The sequence below is a fragment of the Notolepis coatsorum genome (assembly GCF_963971535.1).
Source record: "Notolepis coatsorum genome assembly, chromosome: 8".
NCBI lineage: Eukaryota > Metazoa > Chordata > Actinopteri > Aulopiformes > Paralepididae > Notolepis > Notolepis coatsorum.
The window spans coordinates 31820378-31837209 of record NC_140172.1 but is presented as its reverse complement, the minus strand read 5'-3'; the positions used below and the strand labels follow the sequence as shown (position 1 = coordinate 31837209).

The 16832-nt window shown below is 42.8% G+C and overlaps 1 protein-coding gene across 1 annotated transcript in view; it reads left to right on the top strand.

The window, feature by feature from the left end:
* Positions 1-16832, top strand: part of tmem132e (transmembrane protein 132E) — a 295863-nt gene that overhangs the window by 146154 nt on the left and 132877 nt on the right. The window contains exon 4 of the mRNA XM_084319694.1: positions 10600-10792. Coding sequence (XP_084175820.1) covers positions 10600-10792 — 193 coding nt within the window. The remainder of the gene's footprint in view (positions 1-10599; positions 10793-16832) is intronic.

Here is a 16832-nt window from a genome sequence, read left to right as displayed (position 1 = left end):
TATCATTATGTAAACTAGGGATGCACGATAATTATCGGGCCGATATCAGCAATTATGACATCATCCCGATAACGGTGATAGCTCCGATAATATAATATATTTTTTGGTAAAAAAAAATGCGGTGCGGGTGAATTGGGATGAAGGGCGTTTGTTTTTACTGTAGGCTCCTCCCGTTTTGCCAGTACTGTGGTACGACTGATAGCGTGTGGTTTAGGAAGAGGGCGTTTTACACAAATCCAGCACTCCCATTCTTGGCTGTGACGTAGCCACGTAAGTTTCAGAAGCAGCGCGGATGTAAACAAAGATGGCGTCAGTAGTGTGGGAATAGTTTTAGAGGAAAAAAGTTCACTTGCTATTTGTAACAAATGCAATGCAGAAGTTCCATGAGGAGGGAAACGGGCAACAACTTATAATACATCCAACCTAACAAGTCACCTGCAACATCACCACCGCTACGATGGTGTGTTAAAAGCCTACGACGACACGCAAATCTAGCCCCTTTCATGACTGTGATGCAACCCTTGGTTGAATACGCAGTCACTTATTGCTCTGTAGTAGCCAGGTTAATTTGCACCACCAAGCACTGCTTAAAAGCTAGCGGCTTGAGCCCTTGGGTCATTTCTGTCAAACTTCTTTAATTTAGCAAACGCCTCGTCAATAGGTACAATCGCTGCGGGTTCCTTTGTAGCTGGCTTTGGATTCACAGCAGCTTTACGGTGGTGATGTTGCAGGTGACTTGTTAGGTTGGATGTATTATAAGTTATTGACGGATTGTGAATTTTCTGATTCAAATTATATTTATTTGGAAAAACTGTTGTATTGGCTTTTTTTTGTTCATAACGCTCATGTCATGATAAATCTGGTTAGGTCAAAACTACAGGAATATACATTTAAAAAAAATATTATAATACAATAAATATCGGTTATCGGTATCGGCCTTGAGGAGCAGAAAGTTATCGGTATCGGGGTCAAAAAATCAATATCGTGCACCCCTAATGTAAACAAATGCACATATGGATTGTTTGCTGCAACGTTTCTGAATGAATTGAAGCATTAATAAATAAGCAGATAATTAAATTAGATGTCCATAACATTTGTGTTTTTAATTAGCATAGCCTAAATAAATATGAATTCAAGAAGTTAAATACTGAATTAATGACACATTTATTAACAGGCTGAAAGTTAAAACGAAAAAAAAAAAAATTAGCCTATTTAATAGGCTAAACACTGCATAAAATATAGGCCAAGCGGTGGTAAAAGGCAACTTTTTCTTTTAGGCTATAGCCTTTTAAAACAGGCTAAACTTCGTTTTGGCTTCTTGAGTTCACATTTCTTTGGTTTGCAGTGGTGCATCTGCCGGCCAATGTTCCGAGACATATTACATTTTATTTGTTAGGCTATTTGAATACACCAGCCCTAAATGGTGGATTCAAATAGCCTAACAATTATACAAATATATAAATATGTCTCAGAACATTGGCGGGGACACTGGACAGCCAGCTGAAGCGCGCCGTGGGCCATACATCCCAAACGTTGTAATCCTGCGTCTTGACCACGTTTCGGGCATTGGAGTATGACATGAATATTTTCTTTCGGAATATGCCACATCTGGAACATATTCTCGAATGCTGTTGCCATGCCAGCACTGCAGCAGTATGGGCAGGGATTAAAGCAAAAAACTAAATCACCTGACTGAACTTTTTTTCAGGCCAAGTCATATTCTTATTTTAACCTCCACTGAATTTTTTTTTAATAGCGTTAGCGTTTTAAGGGAGCCTACTTGTTTCGGTTTCGTGGATAATCCAATGTACAGTTACCCCCCCCCCCTCCCACCCAACCACCTCCAATGTACAGCCCCCCCCCCCCCCTCCTCCAATGTACAGTTTCTTCGTCAAATGTATATACTCTTTTTTTAGACTCTTATTGTATCACAAACAATACTGTATTTGTAAATCTGGTATGTCATAAATGTATAGATGTAGCAGTATTGTCTATCTGTATGTCATGTATGTCATATGTTATGATGAATTGAAAATGGGGGACTCTCTGAAGCTTTCTGCTTTGCCTGCCCCGCTAAGCCAATGCGAAGGACGAGGGGGGCTGTGCTTCCTGTTCTGCCCCCTTGCAAATGGGTGTAGCATTCCCTGAGGGGGAGGAGCTGCGCATTATATGGCTTTTTTTGCTTACCTTGCTTCCTCTAGAACTTTGCGAACTCCAAAAGCGGTACTGCTGGTTCTGGTGAGGGGAGGTACTCACTGTACACTGTTCAAGATGGACATGCAGCTGTAAAATAAGAAAAGAGAAAGTTAGTGAGAAAAACATTAAAGAGGAACTACATGCAATTTCACAATTTATTCCTTCAGTTATACCTCTGTACAATTGAACATACAAGTACAAAAATATTAGTGAACATGAAAAAAAACTCCAACTCTCACTGAAGCTGCTCAATAGACAATGAATTTTGAAATATGTTATAGGTGACACTGAGCACCCAGGTGAATGTTCTGAGTTCGTAGGTACATGTTCTACTATAGAATAAAGATAATTTGGATATAAAAAAAAGTAAACAAAAGTTCTGTGGGTCCAGACTTTATACTTGATGACATCACAGGTTTGATTCTTACTTCTCAATTTTCTGGTTTGGGAGAGAAACCCAAATGAATGAATTGAAAATGGGGGACCCTGATGTAAACAAGACGAACGTCTTTCTCTGGTCTGCATCCCCTTAACAATTGTGTGTATTGAGCTGTACTGTATTGTACCCATTCTGCAATCTGTTAATAACAATCAATCAATCAATCAATCAATATTTAACAGATTGCAGAATGGGTACAATACAGTACGGCTCAATACACACAATTGTAGCGCTTCCTGCCGGGGGGTCTTGGACTGGCTGCTCGACCACCTCCCTGACCAGGCCGAAGTCAGTGACCAGGGCATCCCGGCCTTGCGACGTCACCCTGATCAGACAGTTCTGGAAGGTAGAGAATAAAATGGACAATAGTTGTTAATATTATTGTCAGCGATGATGAACAGGAAGTTTCAAGTTCAAGTTTCTTTATTAGTTGTCATACAAGAATACAGAATACTTTTATATGAAATGCTTTCCCTATTGTTAACATGTAGGAACAATTAGATCTGAAATTAGTTTAAAAACGGTTGCACTGTGGGGACAATTTAAAAGTACAGTAGATTACAGTAGATTTCATTATCTGTTCTTATGCATGCATTTGAAAGATAATATATGTATATATTATATATATGTCCCACACAACCCCACCCAACCTCCTCCTATGCACAGTTTTTAACGTCAAATGTATATACTCCCTTTTCTGGACTCTTTTTGTATCACAAACAGTACTGTATTTGCAAATCTGGTATGTCATAAATGTATAGATGTAGCAGGACTGTCTATCTGTATGTCATATATGTCCTGATGAATTGAAAATGGGGGACCCTGATGTAAACAAGACGAAAGTCTTTCTCTGGTCTGCATCCCCTTAACAATTGTGTGTATTGAGCTGTACTGTATTACATCAATCAATCAAAACAAACACATTGCTGTGACTTGTTTTTAACATGGAAATTAGCTTACAGTCTTCTCCAGAAAAAGACAAGAAGATAGATACCAGTTTCCTCTCTGTGCGTTCAGTAGAAAGCTATCTGGCTGCACGTTAGCCTTAGCTTAGCACAATGAATGGAAGCGGACATGACCGGTTAGCCTAGGCATTGTCCAACTAACACCGCTCCCGAAGGCTAACTGGTCATGTTCGCTTCCATTCATTGTGCTAAGCTAAGGCTAACATGCAGCCAGATAGCTTTCTACTGAACGCACAGAGAGGAAACTGGTATCTATCTTCTTGTCTCTCTCTGGAGAAGACGATAATAAGCTAATATCCCAAAATGTTGGCGTTCTTTTAACTTGGCTAGTAAATCTGCAGTCTGCGAAACACGTTGCTAGTAATTTAGCTGTGTTATATTAGCCTGGTAGCTACAGGCTAACGTCACGGTGACAATCCTTTTAGCAAACACATGAAACACTATAGCTAGTGTTAATCTACTATAAACTAAACTGAAATTACACCGTTTATATCCAAATGACACAAGCTGTATGCAAGATAAGACTTACATTTCAAATTGGAGCGTGGGTTTATCATCAGATTAATAGAACCTAATCCTCCAACATGCCGCCGACTGTGAAAGGGTTAATTCGGATTTTAGAGGAGTCGAGAGTCGAGACACACAAACGCCACAAACTACCCCTCCCCCACACTGCAACTAATGATAATGTTTTCAACCTGTGGGGGAGGGGTGCATGCAGCAGTAGGCTACACAATTTTGAGCTGAGCTGAGTCTTTGAGAGTGGCAGTAGATTGATTGATTGATTGAAAATTTTATTAAGGTGATACTTGGATAGATATCACTTAAACGTTCCCAGCTTGTTATGTACATATAAACTAAGAAAAAATGTATTACAAGTTTTCTGAATTTGATGTTTATATATGCAAATGAGGCACTTCCCACATTAAATATGCACATATCATCCAATCCAATCCACTTTATTTATAAAGCACATTTAAAAACAACAAAGTTGACCAAAGTGCTGTACAAGTCCACAACATAAGATAAAACATAAAACATAAAACATTTTAATAAAAGCACACAATAAAAACAGTACAATGTGTCACATAAAAAGGCAGGTCTCTCAAAAACTGTTTAAAACACCGAAAGCCAGAGCAAATAGATGTGTCTTGAAGCGTGATTTGAACACCTGCAGAGTGGGGGCCTGCCTAACATGCAGTGGCAGCTCATTCCAGAGCGTTGGGGCTGCCACAGCAAAAGTACGGCCCCCCCATAGCTTCAGCCTGGACTTTGGAACGGCCTAGAGGAGCTGGTCAGAGGACCTGAGGGACCTTGGAGGAACATAAGGTTCCAGCAGGTCCGAGAGGTACCCCGGTGCCAAGCTGTCCAAACATGTTCCTCTGTCTCCTCCGTGTATAAACATGTTAGCTACAGCCAAAGGTCACACTTGTCTCCCAGTCACACAAGTCTCCCAGTCACACAAGTCTCCAAGTCACACAAGTCACACAAGTCTCCCAGTCACACAAGTCTCCCGAGTCTCCCAGTCACACAAGTCTCCCAGTCACACAAGTCTCCAAGTCATACAAGTCACACGAGTCTCCCAGTCACACAAGTCTCCAAGTCACACAAGTCTCCAAGTCATACAAGTCACACGAGTCTCCCAGTCACACAAGTCTCCAAGTCACACGAGTCTCCCAGTCACACAAGTCTCCCGAGTCTCCCAGTCACACAAGTCTCCCAGTCACACAAGTCTCCAAGTCATACAAGTCACACGAGTCTCCCAGTCACACAAGTCTCCAAGTCACACAAGTCTCCAAGTCATACAAGTCACACGAGTCTCCCAGTCACACAAGTCTCCAAGTCACACAAGTCACACAAGTCTCCCAGTCACACTAGTCTCCAAGTCACACAAGTCACACGAGTCTCCCAGTCACACAAGTCTCCCAGTCACACAAGTCTCCCAGTCACACAAGTCTCCAAGTCACACAAATCTTCCAGTCACACAAGTCTCCCAGTCACACAAGTCGCCCAGTCACACAAGTCTCCCGAGTCTCCCAGTCACACAAGTCTCCAAGTCACACAAGTCTCCCAGTCACACAAGTCTCCCAGTCACACAAGTCTCCAAGTCACACAAGTCACATGAGTCTCCCAGTCACACAAGTCTCCAAGTCACACAAGTCTCCCAGTCACACAAGTCTCCAAGTCATACAAGTCACACGAGTCTCCCAGTCACACAAGTCTCCAAGTCACACGAGTCTCCCAGTCACAAGTATCCTAGTCACACGAGTCTCCCAGTCACACAAGTCTCCCGAGTCTCCCAGTCACACAAGTCTCCAAGTCACATGAGTCTCTCAGTCACACAAGTGTCCAAGTCACACAAGTCTCCCAGTCACACAAGTCTCCCAGTCACACAAGTCTCCAAGTCACACAAGTCACACAAGTCTCCCAGTCACACAAGTCTCCAAGTCACACAAGTCACACGAGTCTCCCAGTCACACGAGTCTCCCAGTCACACAAGTCTCCCAGTCACACAAGTCTCCAAGTCACACAAGTCTCCCAGTCACACAAGTCGCTATAGTCTACATTACAGCGCTAGCCAGGGCTAACTCATGTTGTTAGTGGTAGCCTGTAGGAGCTCTATAGTATACATTACAGCGCTAGCCAGGGCTAACTCATGTTGTTAGTGGTAGCCTGTAGGAGCTATATAGAGTCTACATTACAGCACTAGCCAGGGCTAACTCATGTTGTTAGTGTTAGCCTGTAGGAGCTATATAGTCTACATTACGGCGCTAGCCAGGGCTAACTCATGTTGTTAGTGTTAGCCTGTAGGAGCTATATAGTCTACATTACAGCACTAGCCAGGGCTAACTCATGTTGTTAGTGGTAGCCTGTAGGACCTATAGAGTCTACTGCACCACAACATCGACAAAGCAACGGTGTTGCAAACACTCTGCCTTTATGCTTCTGCAACATCGACGCACAGCCTAATGTAACATTGTACCCGGTATGTAGCTAGGTTCCCTAGATAGATGACACTTCCCTTCTCAACCAACCCATTGATAACAAGCAGAAGTTGCTGTAGCATGTAGAGGCCTTTAGGCCTTCCCTGCTTTAAAACCTGGTGCGGGCATTTACCTTACCCAGTACCCAGTTTCCTGATGAATTGAAAATGGGGGACCCTGATGTAAACAAGACGAAAGTCTTTCTCTTTACATTACAGCGCTAGCCAGGGTTAACTCATGTTGTTAGTGGTAGCCTGTAGGAGCTATAGTCTACATGGCGGCGCTAGCCAGGGCTAACTCATGTTGTTAGTGGTAGCCTGTAGGAGCTATAGTCTACATTACATGCTAGCCAGGGCTAACTCATGTTGTTAGTGGTAGCCAGTAGGAGCTATATAGTCTACATGGCGGCGCTAGCCAGGGCTAACTCATGTTGTTAGTGGTAGCCTGTAGGAGCTCTATAGTATACATTACAGCGCTAGCCAGGGCTAACTCATGTTGTTAGTGGTAGCCTGTAGGAGCTATATAGAGTCTACATTACAGCACTAGCCAGGGCTAACTCATGTTGTTAGTGTTAGCCTGTAGGAGCTATATAGTCTACATTACGGCGCTAGCCAGGGCTAACTCATGTTGTTAGTGTTAGCCTGTAGGAGCTATATAGTCTACATTACAGCACTAGCCAGGGCTAACTCATGTTGTTAGTGGTAGCCTGTAGGACCTATAGAGTCTACTGCACCACAACATCGACAAAGCAACGGTGTTGCAAACACTCTGCCTTTATGCTTCTGCAACATCGACGCACAGCCTAATGTAACATTGTACCCGGTATGTAGCTAGGTTCCCTAGATAGATGACACTTCCCTTCTCAACCAACCCATTGATAACAAGCAGAAGTTGCTGTAGCATGTAGAGGCCTTTAGGCCTTCCCTGCTTTAAAACCTGGTGCGGGCATTTACCTTACCCAGTACCCAGTTTCCTGATGAATTGAAAATGGGGGACCCTGATGTAAACAAGACGAAAGTCTTTCTCTGGTCTGCATCCCCTTAACAATTGTGTGTATTGAGCTGTACTGTATTGTACCCATTCTGCAATCTGTTAATAAAGTTTTCAATCAATCAATCAATCAATCAATCAATCAATCAATCAATCAATCAATCAATCAATCAATCAATCAATCAAACCTGTAAGGCCTCCCCCCCCATCATTTATGTACAATAAAAATAGCAATGGTCCTAAAACATGTTATGTTTTGATGAATTGAAAATGGGGGACCCTGATGTAAACAAGACGAAAGTCTTTCTCTGGTCTGCATCCCCTTAACAATTGTGTGTATTGAGCTGTACTGTATTGTACCCATTCTGCAATCTGTTAATAAAATGTTCAATCAATCAACCAAACTCCCCCCTCCCCCATGCTGCTATGATGCCTGAATTTCCTCAAGGGGATCAATAAAGGAATATCTTATCTTATAATTATCTAAATTAATAACAAACTGTTAATTATGACTATTGTAAACAATAGTCTTTCTCTGGTCTGCATCCCCTTAACAATTGTGTGTATTGAGCTGTACTGTATTGTACCCATTCTGCAATCTGTTAATAAAATGTTCAATCAATCATCCAAACTCCCCCCTCCCCCATGCTGCTATGATGCCTGAATTTCCTCAAGGGGATCAATAAAGGAATATCTTATCTTATAATTATCTAAATGAATAACAAACTGTTAATTATGACTATTGTAAACAAGACAAATGTCTTTCTCTGGTCTGCATCCCATTAACAATTGTGTGTATTGAGCCGTACTGTATTGTACCCATTCTGCAATCTGTTAATAAAGTTTTCATTAATTCATTCTCCTTTTGGATTGCCCAGCTGCTGCTAGCCTGCTAGCTAGCGTTTTAGCTTGCTAGCCTGCTAGCTAGCATTCATTCTCCTTTACGATTTTGATTATGATGTTCAGCCAAACATTACTTTGCATAATCTATGCAATAGTGTCATTGCATAAAATAGCAGTGCTATAGGCGCCCTCGTTGTATAATAGTATAATTATTATATGCTAGTACTGTACTACACTACCCAGAATGCACGTTAGGTCATGAGCAGCCAATAAAAAAATCCCCTCTCAGACCACGTGAGGTCACTTTTAGCTTGCTAGCCTGCTAGCTAGCGTTTTAGCTCATAGTCATAGATATCTATAGCCTGCTAGCTAGCGTTCATTCTCCTTTACGATTTTGATTATGATGTTCAGCCAAACATTAATTTGCATAATCTATGCAATAGTGTCATTGCATAAGATAGCAGTGCTATAGGCGCCCTCGTTGTATAATAGTAGAATTATTATATGATAGTATTGTACTACACTACCCAGAATGCACGTTAGGTCATGAGCAGCCAATAAAAAAATCCCCTCTCAGACCACGTGAGGTCACGTAGCTAGCAGATGAGTGACAGGTCACGAGCAGCCAATCAAAACAATCCCCTCTCAGACCAACCAATCAAAAATAGTCTCCAAAGGTCCTCACACACATCTGCGCCAAACGCATATTTCCCCCTGCAGTACTCGAGTGTGTCCTGTAGGAATGCTGTAGAGTCGGGTGAAATCAACAATTATACCAGTGTGAGGACCTAGTCTAAAAAATGTATATTAGGGACTTAAAGATCATTTTAAAGTCATCTAAAGTATATTATTTCTGGGGACCAGGAAAAAGTCCTCGCAAGTGGATTTGACCTCACAATGAAGGTTGGCGGAGCATAGTATGTCCTCGCAAGTACCTATAGACATGCACACACACACACACACACACACACACACACACACACACACTCACACTCACACTCACACTCACACTCACACTCACTTCAGAAACAAACATAGTATCAATGAGAGCATCAATAATACACCTGAGTGACGTTTTTATTTCTTAAAAGTTAATTGTGAGTTAAAAAAAATAGTGGCGTTAATAGAATCAGGCGATACCGCGTTAATACCGCGTTAACTTTGACAGCCTTAATATATATATATATAAACGACTTTAATAAGCCAAGCTTTAATTTGCTTCAACGGCCAAAATGACTAGGCGTCCCTCTAGTCAGGCTGGAGGAAAGCCATGTGATTTCAGCTCCCACTTAAAAAATTCCCGATCCTGCCTTTCTGGTGCTTTTTTTTGCCTGGTTGTTCCACATTCTAGCAGCATAGTTGATTAAAATACCAGCCCCCAGTTTTCGTATGGGTGACTTATGGGAACATGAAATACAATAAATACATGAATAAATACATACATAGATAAATTACTTCATTAAATATATATATATTTTTTAAATACATAAATGAAAAACAGCAGCAGCATAGAATCCAATGTTTTGCTGTAGGATACCGAATGGATGGAATCTGGAATGTAAGAAGGTGCTAATCAATTCACGGCTTTAGACGCACAGATTTTCAAAAACGCATATTGCCCAATACTGTATATGACATAAACAGCTGTCTATATACCCATGACCTGCTGAATGGTGCCCTTAGATTATCATCATCCTACATGAATGCAGTGGCTGAGTTATGATACTGTGTCACCACTATGAGTGAGTAAGTCGCTGCTATTGACATCTTTCATTTCAGTTGGTTCAGTTACATGTGTTTTAGGGGTGTAACGGTGCACAAAAACCACGGTTCGGTACGTACCTCGGTTTTGAAGTCACGGTTCGGTATGGGTTTTCGGTGCAGTGGGGGGAAAGTTTGGCTTTCCATGTTCCACTCAGGGGTGATGTACAGTAGTGTGCAGTAACTAATTGTACTTGTAGGGCTGTCAACGAATATTCTATATTGAAATTATTAATCGACTTGTTACATTTTTTATATTTTTTTTTATAATTGGGCGGTCGTTAGTGGTTAACATACCGTTGTATTCGTTCGGTACACAGCCGTACTGAACGCAAGGTCCAGTACTGAATCGGTTCGGTACGGATACGTGTACCTTCACACCCCTAATGTGTTTGTTTGTCTTCTTGTTCTGCCCTGGCAGGGACATGTTGGGCAACGTGGAGGTGATGCAGCTGGACTTTGAGATGGAGAACTTCACCAGCCTATCGGTGACCAGGAGGATCAACTGGAACATTGACTACAGCGGGCAGAACCCGCCTCCTGACTCGGAGAAGGTGGTGACGGAACTCACTGTGGTGCAGCGGGACATACAGGCCATCATTCCCCTCTCCATGGTAAGTGACATCACTGACAGTCTTATGGCATCACTGATGGGCGGGCAAAACATGAGTGAGTGACGTGCGTGACTTTTGGCATCAGTGATAGGCTTGAATGATTTATGACATCATTGATAGGCTTGGTCGACTTGTGACACGAGTGATGCGCTTGTGACGTCACTGAGAGCCTTGAGTGACTTGTGGCGTCAGTGATAGGCTTGTGATATCAGTGATGATAAGCTTGAGTGACTTGTGCCATCACTGATGAGAGTAGGTATGGAATCTATACAGATATACAATAGATGTAGTGTATACAATGTGTGTATATATATATATACTGTATATAGGAATATATTCAGATTCTGTATAAATATACAGTATACAGTTTTATAGTATACGGTACTTGGTCCTTGGGGGGGGGGGGGGGGGGGGGGGCATTCTGTCTCGCGACTGCCGCGGCTCCGCCACTTCCTCGATGTTGATTGGTCGGTCGGAAAGAGTTACCTTGATGAGCGGCGCTCCTCTCCAAAAGTTTAACTAGTTTCAACTTTATGCGCTCCGGCCAAAACCGCTGCCAACGAGAGCGCATAAACGCCTTTTTTTTTTTTTTACTAGACATCACTCAGGTGTATTATTGATGCTCTCATTGATACTATGTTTGTTTCTGAAGTGTGTGTGTGTGTGTGTGTGTGTGTGTGTGTGTGTGTGTGTGTGTGTGTGTGTGTGTGTGTGTGTGTGTGTGTGTGTGTGTGTGTGTGTGTGTGTGTGTGTGTGTGTGTGCGTGCGTGCGCGCGCGCGCGCGTGTGCGTGAGATATATAGAGAGAGAGGGGGGTGAGAGAGATGAGGAAGGGGCAAGAGGTTCTTTGGTAGACTATTGCATTGGTCCATTCATTGAAGATGAACGCAATGCGACATCCTTTACTAGGCTCACCCACCAACAGTGCAGGTGCTGAACTGCTGATCCGAATGTATAGGTAAAAACCATATTATGCGTTTTCATCAATAAATAAATGGCCAAAACGCACGCTCCCATTCATTGGGGGCCCACAAATAACTTCTTTCATGGGGCCCAGAATCTACAGCTACGCCCCTGGCTATAGATAGGTATGAGTATTACAGAACCACACATAGTCCACACCACACAACACAGGTGTCTAAATACACATGCTCAGATTAACCCCTTCTGATCCAACACTGAAATTCACACACAACAGTCCTATTTACACATAAACACACGGATGAAACAATACCGAACAACAAGTCCACGGCCAAACACATCGAGTCTAACATTATTATAGTAGGCAAAAAAAAATATTATTATCGCCACCCACCTGACCGTGAAGATCTGTCCATTCTCAAAATCTGCATGTCACAGAAGTAGTCCCCGCAGCAGGCTGCTTCGCCTTCTTTGTAAAACCAAAATTGGTTAGAAGGCTTACTTCTTTGATATTTCGTTTAACTTTTGAAATTATCCTGGATACCTGTATTTTCTTTTTTTTAAACGGCGGGTGAAGTTGATGTGTGCCTGCAGACTGCAGTGCAGCGCCGCCACGCTCCGAATGGTAAACGCAAGAATAGCATGCATGTTGCATGCATATTACGAGTAGGGTATATCTGCAGTGCCGCAACCCCATAGATTTATCCTATTGTCTATTACGGTGAATTAGTGTGCAAATCATTAATCATACATCAAAATAGCCTAATTTTATTATTATACACGATGATGACGATACAGAAAATTACAGAAAAATTTGAAATGCATGGCAAAAATTGCATTTATTGTCAGTATTTTAGAGACCCCCCAAAAATTCACAAATCATGTTTTCAGGGGGGCTGATGTCTAATATAGGGGAGCCATGGCTCCCACAGCTCCCCCATGATTCGCACCCTGCTCACGGTAGGCAAATTGGTGTTTGTACAGTGAGGGTGAGAGGCCATATTTGAGGTAAGCCAGGAGCAGCAACTCTCGAAGCACTTAATGATAATGGGGGTGAGTGCAACAGGGCGGAAGTCATTAAGGCTCACTGCAGAAGTGAAGCACGCTGGGACAACTTCCTGGGCTAGTGACAGGTTGAAGATGTCGTCTAAGACCTCAGTCAGCTGCTCAGCGCAGTTCCTCTGAGCACACGGCGGGGGGTGCCATCAGGGCCAGCTGCCATATGTGCATTAGTCCTGCTCAGTGCGGGACACGGGTCAGTGGGGGAGAGAGTGAGGGGTTGGTGGTCTGCAGGGAGAGCAGCCTTAGTGGGCGCCTCCTGGTTGGTAATAGTGGAAGCTATATAGAATAAACACTGGCAGTGTGTGCTGCAGGTGATACATCCAGTATGAGATACAATTAACCGAATAGCAGAAAGCTAGTTTCATTATTTGTTTGTCAACTAGCTAACATTCCATTATGTTGAGATTTTACATTCCGATGTCAGATTTTCTGTCAGGCTCATTGACTTCCATATTATTTGTAATCAGGCTCCCTCCAAAAGCTTTAAATAGCTTCATGGGAGACCTGGCACATGCACACATTTTCGTCGTCGTTGTTGTTTTCACATGAAGATAAGTAATATATCGTGTGTGTGTGTGAATACATTCATTCATTCAATTCATTCATTCATTCATTCATTCATTCAATAAAAAAAATGCATTCATTCATTCATTCAAATTCATTCAAATTCATTCAAATTCATTCAAATTCATTCATTCATTCATTCATTCATTCGTTCATTCATTCATGCATTCATTCCAGCTGTGATCCTGGTCCCATGTAGAGAAATCCTTCCACATGAAATGGAAAGAACTGTGGGATACATAACGGTATCAAACATTATCATCCCAGCCTCAGTTGTGCTCCCAGCCTCAGTCGTGCTCCCAGCTCGGTGTCTTGTGTCTGGCATTGGAATGTTTGCTGTAATTGTTCAATCATTATCTATTATCTGTTCATTTTTTAAACATCACCCGGCATCATCGTTAAGAATATGCACTCATCAACACTCGAGCTGATTCCAAATGATGACGTGCTGAAGAACATCAGGGGACGCCTCGTCCCGGAGTGGAACGCTTGAGAGTCTGTTCCTCGTTTGATGTTGTGCCTCCTTTCTTCCTGCCGCAGGGAGGGTGGCAATTAGTGAGGCCAGTAAACAGATAGTGGGAACGAGGGACATTAATCATGGAATAGGAGCACTGTGGCTTTTTAAAGGTCAAGTTCCTCCTTTTGTAGCCTCGCTTCCCGTTTGCTCTGTGAAGTGGAGGTCAGCGCAGAAGTCTCAACCCACCTTAAGACTTAATTATTTACCTGCTAAAATCAGCCAGTGGGGCAAATGTTAAAGCTGTGTTTAGCAGAGTGTGAAACTATCTTTTAAGTAATCGGGCCACAGAGGCTGTGGTGGCTTCAGAAGCCCATTTAATATCTTGGAAGCAAAGTCGTTTCCCATTAAGGCTAATTAAACGTATGTTCAGTGGTGTATAAAGTACTTGAAAGCCAGACTTGAGTAAAAGTAAAGATATCTTAAGTGAACGTGACTCCAGTTAAAAGTTAAAGTCACCCACAACAAAATAATTTGAGTAGAATATATAGCTCACATTAAATGTGCTTAAGTAAATTTGAACACCTGATAAATAGTTTTGATACTTAAGTATCAAAAGTAAACGTAGAAAGTAACAAAATGATGATGATGATGATGATGATGATGATGATGATGAAGACTTTATTCCAGAGTCAGACTCAAGGTCCATATTACAAAACAGTACAAAAACAACAAGACAAGGACAACAACATAGATTAAAATACATAAAGGCATCGATTCCAATGTTTCCACAAACCAGAGGAGTACCTTGTATCCAGGGCCGCCTCAGGGGGTGTGCGAGCAGTGCGGTCGCACAGGGCCTCGCGGGAAGGGGGGCCTCGCACAAAAAAAAAAAAAAAAAAAAAAAAAGGATAAAAAGAAAATATTTTTTATTTTATTTTTTTTTTTTTTTTTATTTTTTTTTTTAATTTTTTTTTGCGAGGCCCCCCTTCCCCCGAGGCCCTTTTTCATCACAGACCTAAAATCTAGTTTTGCTTATATGCTTATATATTTCACATTAGACACGTTCCTGGCTCTGAGGCTCTGAGAATTGGTTTCAATGAGGGAGCCAGGTAGCATCTGTTGAGTTCATTGTGTGCGTCTGTGTGCGTGCCAGGGGGGGGGGGGGGGGGGGGGGGGGCGTGAACCGACTCATTGCCAGACGTGAGCGATTCGACTCACGCTCACGGCAATGAATCGGCTCTTATGAATGAGTCGCTCATGACCGACCCATCACTAGCGTCTGACTATTTCGCGCGTGCAGCATTGGATGCCAGCCAAGATGAAGAGGACATCGTCCGCAGATGGACTGAAGATGAAAGTTGTTGCATGTTAGACAGTTCAGTCAGGCTAGCCATCCCGGTTAAAGACAGGGACAGCTAGTTAGCTTTAGCTACGTTATAATATTAAGTGTGGTTCAGTCGGGATATAGCCATGATGATGTCGGCTAGTAGCTAGCTTAGCTAAATGCTAACTAGCGTTAGCTAACCTAGAGACAGCGCGTGCAGCCAAGATGAAGATGATGGTCGTTCGGCAGATGAACTTCGTCAACTCCACGCGGTTGTCTCCATCCTCTTGGACGTTTGGTGAGTTTTTAATGCCCTCTATTCTATTCCCGCCGTGGATCTCTCTCTCTCTCTCTCTCTCTCTCTCTGGAGCCAAACTGGCCGACTAGCTGTTGTAGTAGTGTAGTAGCTAACGGTGTGTGGCCTGGTGTCAGCACCTGTATTGCTTTTCTCACGTTACAGTTTTTCAGTGGTAGCCGCATAGCTTGCTTCTGCGTTAGCTAATGGTTAGCGATAGCCGGGTTGAGCTAACTGTTAGCCAGTTAGCTGTTTAGCTACGACGTTAGCTGCCGGCTGCGCTCGGCTGGGAACGTTAGCTTGATGCTATCAGTTAGCCAAGAGTTAGCTGTTAGCTTGTGCTACGACCATTGACATTAGCCGTGAGAATAGCAGGGGGTTCTGGCACTCTGACTACGACATCATCTTTGACAGAAGATGTAGTCGGGCCTGCACCATGACAAGGCTCCGGCCATAGCTTATTTTTGTCCCGCCAGCGAGAGGCCTTTCGTCAACGTGGAGACCTGTGTTGCGGCCTTTCGCCCTGCGTTCCTTGGTGCAGGTAAGATGAATGAAAATGTAATGACATTACCCCACTCTTCCTTCCTTCCCCTCCCGAATGTTTTGTTAATAACGATGTTTTTTTCCAGGCAAAACATATGTTACTTCACAACATTTGGAGATACGACATGTGCTGTGTGTGAATTTTGGGTAGCTTGGGTAGCGTTGGGCCGTTGGCCAAAGCTGTGTGTGGCCTGGTGTCATTACCTGGCTAGCCTATTTAGCTGATGTCGGCCATTGGCTCCTTGCTGCTTTGTTTTCTCTGGTATAGACCCTCTTCTCTTTGGATTTAAGTGTTGATCTTTGTCCTTTTGGATCTCTCATACATGCTCTCTCTCTAACACACACACACACACGACAAACACACATGCTCTCTCTCTCTCTCTCTCTCTTTCTAACACACACAGTCTGCCTATGGCGGCCTTTCTCGATGGCTAGGCTGTGCTCGCTGAGTCTGTACCTAGTCAAGGATCTTCAGTCACAGTGCTCAGGTATTCTGCCACTGTGTACTCTCTGTTTAGGGCCAAATAGCATTTCAATTTCTTTCCAATGTGTCTCTCTCTCTCTCTCTCTCTCTCTCTCTCTCTGTACACTGTATATTGACTGTAGAACGGGAGCTCTCTCTCGCTCTCTCTCTTGCTATATGTTGACTGTATCATGCCCAGCCTCGGGCAGCGCTATTATTTAAGAATATGTCATCAGTAATATTGTGACCCAGATATCGCACACTCGTCTTCACCACATCTAGAGCGCAGTCAGACAACAAGAAGGAGGGAAACTTTTGCTTCTGGTCCTCCTTAGTTTTCACTATCATAACAACACTCTTGTTAGGGTTGAATTTGATATCATTTTGTATACCATACACAGAGCAGACTTTA